The 7,788-nt window shown below is 43.5% G+C and overlaps 1 protein-coding gene across 1 annotated transcript; it reads left to right on the top strand.

Annotated features, from left to right (window-relative positions):
- The first annotated feature begins 232 nt into the window (after positions 1–232).
- LOC118370246 (protein sprouty homolog 2-like) lies at positions 233–5,340 on the top strand. Its single transcript, XM_035755172.2, has 2 exons — positions 233–767; positions 2,292–5,340. Exon 2 carries the CDS (start codon positions 2,343–2,345, stop codon positions 3,390–3,392), a length of 1,050 nt encoding a protein of 349 aa, XP_035611065.1. The 5' UTR covers positions 233–767; positions 2,292–2,342; the 3' UTR covers positions 3,393–5,340.
- The last annotated feature ends 2,448 nt before the right edge of the window (positions 5,341–7,788 follow it).

Raw genomic sequence — 7,788 nt, 5'->3', positions numbered from 1 at the left:
AAATATAGTATATTGTTTTGCAAGAAAGTATACTTTTAGAACTGGATTCAGTGCTACTACACACGATTTGAACAAATGCTGCCTATCAAGCTGCAGACCTGATATTCCTTCAATTAACGTAGTCTAGGCTATGTTAGAACGTTTTGCAATGCCTGAAGTTTTGTCACTGGGAATGTGGCCCGTCCCTTTGCAGTTGGGAACAGTTTGATAGCACAAGGGTGTGAATGCGAGCCCTGTAGCTACAGCCAATGAGCTGGGACCGGATACAAGATATCCTCTGGAACAGCAACTGCTTTGTCCTCCCTCACTTCCATATGACGCCATTTACAGCATAAACCCGACCTCTTCTCCGGAAAGAGGAAAAAACAAGACGAGAAAAACTTGAAAGCACCTCGGCGTGTAAGGCAGCCAAACATTCAACAATTACAGCGAGTATTTTTTTCGAACTCCAGCTTACGTCCGAGTGCAACAAGCTCAACGGATTCAAAAGTATCGAGTGCGCATTTTCACTTTTCTAATTTACTAAAAAAGTGGAGAGCCTGCAAGCCCTTAGTGATTGATTCGTTTTTGGCAGTATTTCGCCTCGGGTACTCTCGCAGTGGCTATGTTTTTGATCTCTTAAAAATTGGAATCTGGAAATATTGTTTGTAGCTACTTTATCGTTGCACTGGATCGTGTGGATGGGTTTACCGATTAATTTAAGTAGGAATACACTTTCAGATTTAGGAATTTAATACAACAAACGGGGCTGAAGTGGTGCGAACACGGTGAGTTCGTGAAAACAAGTTTGTACAATTTCAACAACAATGTAGCCTAACTATGGCCGTTACGATGTTTAAAAGTTGTAACATAAGAGTAGCCTTAACAATTGTGCATTGTGCATGCTCTCGGACTCGGGAGTTCCAACTGCCGACCCACAGTGACTTTCCCCATCCTCTCCAACCTTTCCCGTGCAATCCCAGCATTTTCTTATCTGAGTAGGCCTACAGCTCCTTGCTCTAAAAAGTAGGGTTTTAGTTTCCCCCTTCTGATTAATGTTCTAGAAATCACCCTCTTAATGGATAGCCTGTCAGTAGATAATACATTTTGACTAGATCGATTAAGTAAATACAAATCTGTGAACGGTAGCCTACACATGAACACAGATTTAGCGCAGTTTAACATTGTTTTTGTTTTATATTCAGAACAACAAAAATAGAGGGCTCTCTTACATTATAGAAGAAACGTGGAATGATTAAAGTCAATATTTTTGTATTGATGTTTGGGTGGGGCTATTGGTGTTTATGTTAGGCTATTTCATAATAGGAAATTAGGGTTTTTACTCTTCTGACTCGCCAGTCCATTTGCCTATCAAATGCCCATCTCAAATGTCATGATAGTTGGGCTCATCCGCTGCCTCACACACGCGCGCACTCAAATAAACACGCGCGTCATGCACACCATGATTTATTAGGCTAATAATTGCCTCCAGAGTGAAATAAAAGTCTTTAGAACTGTTCAATTATGAGTCCCTCGAAACAAGCAATCATTTGTTTTTCACTCATTTAGAAATGGTGGCAACACATCTAAAGTCTCTAACTTCTAGTTATGGGACATGTGAGGATGCAAGTTTTGATACACAGTATGTGCATGATGACATGTTTGAGTGCCTCAACCTTTGTTGAAGTTGTAGACTAGGCCTGTCTCGGCATTGCCTCGTGTTATCTTCCTTGCATGCTCTTTATATTCCCTGTTTATATCTCATGTAATTGAAATAGTCGGTACCTAAATCCTCCAATCAGAGTGGCTTAACATGCCTACTGTCAATTTCCCAACACACAGAAACATGATCAATCCACTGACTGTTTCATTATGTTAAATCTTTCTTTTTGTTCTCCTGTCATGTGAAATGGTAAACAAATGGTGAAATGTTGCCTTAGAGGTACTGTTAGGTATATATTTGGTTGTTGTTACCTTTCAACACCAAACAGAAAGTGCCTAGGGTTAGGGGATATGATTGGAATTGAAATTGGGCATATGCTTACACTTTTACATTGGAACAGTAATTCCTAATGTAAGGTGTTGATATATTTGTCAAGCAAAACAACTCCAGTCGGTAGCTAGACAACCCATGTTGCCAAACCCTTATCTCTTCAATGCAAATTTCAGTGGTGTGTGTAGAGTTGAGATTTGCATATCGTATGTATTTGCCCGCACAGTTGTATCATCAGTTATGATTTACATAGGGTCGTTTCTACTCAAATGTCACCTTGTCGTCTCATATATATATATTTGCCTGTGTTTCTCTCCAGGACTTCAGATGTGTTCAATGCCAGCCGGAGGGGTCCTTCTTCAGAGCCAAGATGGAGACCAGTACTCAAAATGGCAGTGGTGGCGGAGGGTCGGCCGGCTTGCTGCGTGCTCTGCGTGACAGCGGGAGGCTACACCGGCCTCACCATGCCCAGGAAGGGCAGCCCGATCCTGGGGTAAACCCCGGCCAGCAGGCCCCTGTGCTCTCGCTGGACCAGATCAGGATCACCGGGAGCAGTAATGAGTACACAGAGGGACCAACGGTGGGACCCATTGTGGTCCCTAGGCCCCCTGGCTCGTTGCCCACCCAGCAGAAGAACGACCTAGGCCTGGAGACCAACGAGCAACTGGAGCCCCAGGACCCCAAGCCCAACCAGAGGAACTTACTCCCCCAACTTCAACAACATCCCCAGCCCACACACTCCACAGTCCCCCTTATGGATGCCCCATCTCTTTCTTCTAGCACAGAGGGCTCCAGAAACAGCCCGAGGACCAGTACAGGCAGCACGTCTTCCGTGCAGAGGCTCCTGAATAGCCCGGAGATTAGCGAACAGCTAATCAGGACCCAGCCCATAAGTGTGGAGCTTAAACAGGAGGAATTGAAGCCCCTGGCGAGTATGTCTGGAGGGGCGGTGGTGGTCATGGTGCCCGGTTGCGGTGCCCCCGCCGTTAGGGAGGGGCTGCTGGTTAAACACGCCTACCGCTGTGAGGACTGTGGCCGGTGCAAGTGCCAGGAGTGCATGTGCCCGCGTGCCCTGCCCTCCTGCTGGATGTGCGGCCGGCGGTGTGTGTGCTCGGCGCAGAACGCGGTGGACTACGGGACTTGCGTGTGCTGCGTCAAGGGCCTGTTCTATCACTGCTCCAGTGACGACGAGGATACATGCGCCGACAAGCCCTTCTCCTGCAACCAGTCACACTGCTGCGTGCGCTGGTCGGCCATGGGCCTCCTTTCCCTGTTCCTACCCTGTCTCCTGTGCTACCTCCCAGCTAAAGGGTGTCTCGCCGCATGCCAGAGCTGCTATGACCACGTCAAGCGACCGGGGTGCCGGTGTAAGAACACTAACGTTGTCCACTGTAAGAGTGTTGACTGTAAGCCAACGTAAAGGGAAAGTACCTTGGGTGTTGTGGAGAATTGATGGGGGTTTGACAACTTTGGGTGACTGAAACGATCACCTCATCACGTTTTGGCCCAGTAGTCAGAAGTTGATTGGGGGATTGGCTAAGCTGAGCTGTTTGACGTGGTTTGTGTCATTTGTTTTCAGCTATGGTTGTTAATACTGGCTGCTTGATCACCAAGTGCCCTGATTTTGTACTGTTTTAATCGAAGTCCAGAATGTTAGCCCTTTTGACATTTAATACAACTGATATGCTATGGACAGACTCTCCTGACTAACTTGTTTGTGAATAGTAATCGCAAAAGTATGTAAATTAGCAAATGACCTCCTCAGAGATGTTTTATTTTTGTATATATAATATTTCAACTGTGAAAAGCATTCTGCCAAACCAGAGGCACCTTGATGATAGATCCATATATATTATGTAATACAATGTTTAATGTTGTACATTCATGGGAATGTATATCAATCATTTTTGATGTTTGCCTTACAAGAGAAGGACATTTACACATCTTGTCCCTTCAACTCTACTTGTAAATTGTACAGTGACCCTATAAGAAAACCTTTATTTTCTATTTTCAACATTGTTTAGTGGTAAGAATATTTATTTGAAGTTTTATTATTTTATAAAGAAAATATTTATTTTGAGAAGCATCTTAAAAAACATCAGCCTGTTCAAGTACTCTGTTATTGCAAGTTAGGGTGACTAAGGGTGTCAAATTGGATGCATATGTTCACTATGAAATAGAAAAATATATTAACGTTTGAAATTAAAACCCTGCTGTTTTTGTCAGTTTTTGTGTGTGCATGCCCAGTATCTTCAAACTCTTGTCAGGGTTTTATGATATCAGATTGGGACACTATCTTTTATTGTCTTGGAATTGTCTCGGCAGGGACTGATATTCCAATGCACACTTTGCCAGCTTGACCTTATGGCTTCACTGCCCAGATCCAATCCTTTGGATTCTATGTAATAACCCAAAATGCTACACTGTCAGAGTCAGAGAAACGGACACTTTTTACATTTAGACTTTTCAGTTCTAGATGGATTAAAAAGCAGAACAATAAGGCTATATGGATTTGAATAAGAACTAATTTATGTATCTTCACGTAGGAGAGGAGAATGTTGACTAAACTCAAGATCTCCCACCCATCTACTCACTTTAGTTCAGTAGAATGTTTGAGAGATGTCTGATTAGCCTCCTCTTCTGAGGTATGTAGCTAGGGGGTTAGAGCAGAGCAGTAACTCACTAACCCATCTGTGTTTCCTGTGTGCCAGATGGTAGAGAGGAACACACAGCCACATGTTCCACAGCTTCAAACTCAAAACTTCAGAGACCAAGAATGAGGATTTCTCACTTGACCAAGTAGCATCACAAGCTATGTTTCCATTAACTTGTCCAGTGATTTTATTGTTTTTAGTCGACATTTACAGTTTGCCAAGAAAATAAATGTGACTATTGCATGCTACGGCACGTTTCCATTGAGCTATCTTGAACTAGCTGGGCTTAATGACATATCACCTAAAAAAACACTTTTTCGCCAAAAACCTAGTGTCGAATTAATAAACTGGTTGAACAGTTTCCATTTAGGTCAATTGCGCATTAGGCCCAATATATTGGCGACAGTCTATGCCCTCCCACCTATCGGTTTCATATCTCAGGTAGCCTGCGAAAGCCTTGATAGAATGCAATAATTGATTCATATTTGCCATATAATTGGAATGGTGAAATTTGCATCCAGCCAACCGGCAAAGCAATTAATGCATTCTTGAAAATCAGAACAATCCTTGTCATGCAGAGAAACATGATTTTTTTTGTTATTGTTGAAAAATGTATTTCGCAAGCAGTAAGCGTTTAGAATTAAATGTGGAGTGGAGCTTTATAGTTACGTTTTCCATCATTTGTCGCAATAAAGAGTACTTATGTAAATGTGATATTTCAGTTATTTTCTTATTTGCAAACATTTCTAAAAAACGGTTTGTGCTTTGTCATTATAGGGTATTGTGTGTAGATTAATGTGGGACAAAAACAAAATGTGGAAAAAGTGTAGAGGTCTGAATACTTTCCGAATGAACTAACTTTAGTAACTGCATTATCTTTAACCAAGAGAGATTGTTGGAAATAATCTAGTTTACCATAACTAACAAAACGCAGACATTTTCACTTCTTAGTCAAACTCCAAACCCCTACACTGTTCTTGATTCCAATTTCCTATTTTGTACAGCCAGACTAGACTGGATCATTTCCCCAAACTGATTAGAGCTATGAAATAAGGAAAGAGCCACACTGAACGAGTTCACCTCCAAGGGAAACATCTGGCTTTCGTTGGATCATTTAACTGGGGCTGTGAACTGTTGCTCTGCATTGGGAGGACCATCGTTTGTAGCTGTGGGAACATATTATTTGGTTGTCCTCTCATTCACACGGCAGAGTAGCCTAGTGGTTGGACTAGTAACCGGAAGGTTGCAAGTTCAAATCCCCGAGCTGACAAGGTACAAATCTGTCGTTCTGCCCCTGAACAGGCAGTTAACCCACTGTTCCTAGGCCGTCATTGAAAATAAGAATTTGTTCTTAACTGACTTCCCTAGTTAAATAAAGGTCAAATAAAAAACACACTCAATGGTAACATCGTATCAGAAGTGCTCCCTCAGTCTAAAGCTGATAGGTAAAGCACTTCATTACTTGATATAACCAGGTACAAGCCCTTATCTTATTATAAGGCTTATATTATGTTGTGTCTATCAGTGGCTGTTATTTAGTCAGGATAATTATGATGTCATAAGAAAACAAGGGGTTCATTCATGCTGACGAGAAGTCTTACAGCGTGAATATCTTAAATGTACGTGTTCCTTGTGAACAAGCAGCAGATGGCTTTACCCATAGAGAAGAAAAGGAACCAAGATAACATTTGCTCTGTTGTATTATCAATGGTTTTGCCAGGAATTCCTCTGGTATGGAGTGTTCCTCTAGGCTAGCTGTTTAAAACATAAGCCCTGCCACCGGTTGAAGACAGCGCAGACATGTTTGGAACACGGTATGCATGGCGAACGTTGATTGACAAGCCCAGTCTGACCTGCACGCACTTGTTTGTTATTCGTCTTGGAGCTTGAATGACAGTTCGTCTCACCTCCCCCTTTCATATAATTATCCCCTTTCCCCCGTTTAATCAGCAGCGGGGGGAGGGGGCGGGAACTCCCATCGGGGTGCATGGAGTTTTTAATGTCACCGTTTGGCAAGGCTTCCCCTTGCCACTATTGTCTTAATGGTTGGATAGAGAATAGAGGGAAAAGGCGGTTGGGGGTGGTTGGGAGGAAGGCCCGCAAAGGGTTAAAGACATCACTTTAAATGACAAAGGGCTAACAGTTTACCCTGCATTCAGCCTCATGTATTCATCCTATTTTCTATGGCCTCCACTATTTTGGCTCTCTAAGCCCCTCTCAACTACCTGCCCCTACTTGGTATTCTCAGAGCAACATTTTTGGGGGTTTCATTGAGAGAGAGAGAGAGAGAGAGAGAGAGAGAGAGAGAGAGAGTGTGTGTGTGTGTGTGTGTGTGTGTGTGTGTGTGTGTGTGTGTGTGTGTGCGTGCGTGCGTGCGTGCGTGCGTGCGTGCGTGCGTGCGTGCGTGCGTGCGTGCGTGCGTCTGAACGCGCACAAGCATTTCTGGTTGCAGGCAAGGGACACCAGTCATCAACATGTTATGGGTTCACCAGCTACAAAAGCAGTACTGGGAGGGAAGGTTGAAAACTGACACCCTTTTGAAAAGGCGCCATTCTGGGTGCATGAGGAGTTCATGATGGTGTGGAATATGGAACTTGCATATTGGGGATGATGAGTGGGTCAGAGGAATAAGAGTTGGGTTAACCTGAATACAGGATCAAACATCCTGGATGTTTCCCTTTCACTGTAACATGACTCTATTAAATATAGCAGACGACTTTTTTTCAGCGATGAACAATGATTAGAAGATGGAAAATTATATCCCCCAATTTTTCATGGTCCTAGAATCTCAGGAATACTTCATATACTGTTTGTGGTGTGTCATCACCACTCCTTTGAACCGAATAGCCATGATGTCATGTTCTGATGATAAAAACCTGACAAACTACAATTTTCCCTAGGAAACCTACATTTACCACAATACCCCTCCACTCCCACCACTTCCTCCTTAACATGCACTGAAAAACACAGATCGGTTGCTCACTCATCCAAAGAAAGAGAGAGAGAGATATAGAGAGAGAGGGTTCGTGTGCGTGTCCCTCATTGCAGCCAGTGACTTGGCAGAGGCAGCGATTGGAGCGGGCCCCAGAATGGCTCTTTGTTGGTTGTAGCCAGGCCCCCGCGCTCCGGCGTTGCTGTGAAGCGGAGTGCTATTGAATCTGC

This window comes from Oncorhynchus keta, chromosome 37 (genome assembly GCF_023373465.1).
Source record: "Oncorhynchus keta strain PuntledgeMale-10-30-2019 chromosome 37, Oket_V2, whole genome shotgun sequence".
Taxonomy (NCBI): Eukaryota; Metazoa; Chordata; class Actinopteri; order Salmoniformes; family Salmonidae; genus Oncorhynchus; species Oncorhynchus keta.
The sequence above is the reverse complement of the archived record's forward strand: the minus strand, read 5'-3'. Positions and strand labels throughout refer to the sequence as shown.

Bases quoted from the DNA above. Each gene is read 5' to 3' on its own strand.
- LOC118370246 (XM_035755172.2), top strand. From the start codon at position 2,343: ATGGAGACCAGTACTCAAAATGGCAGTGGTGGCGGAGGGTCGGCCGGC.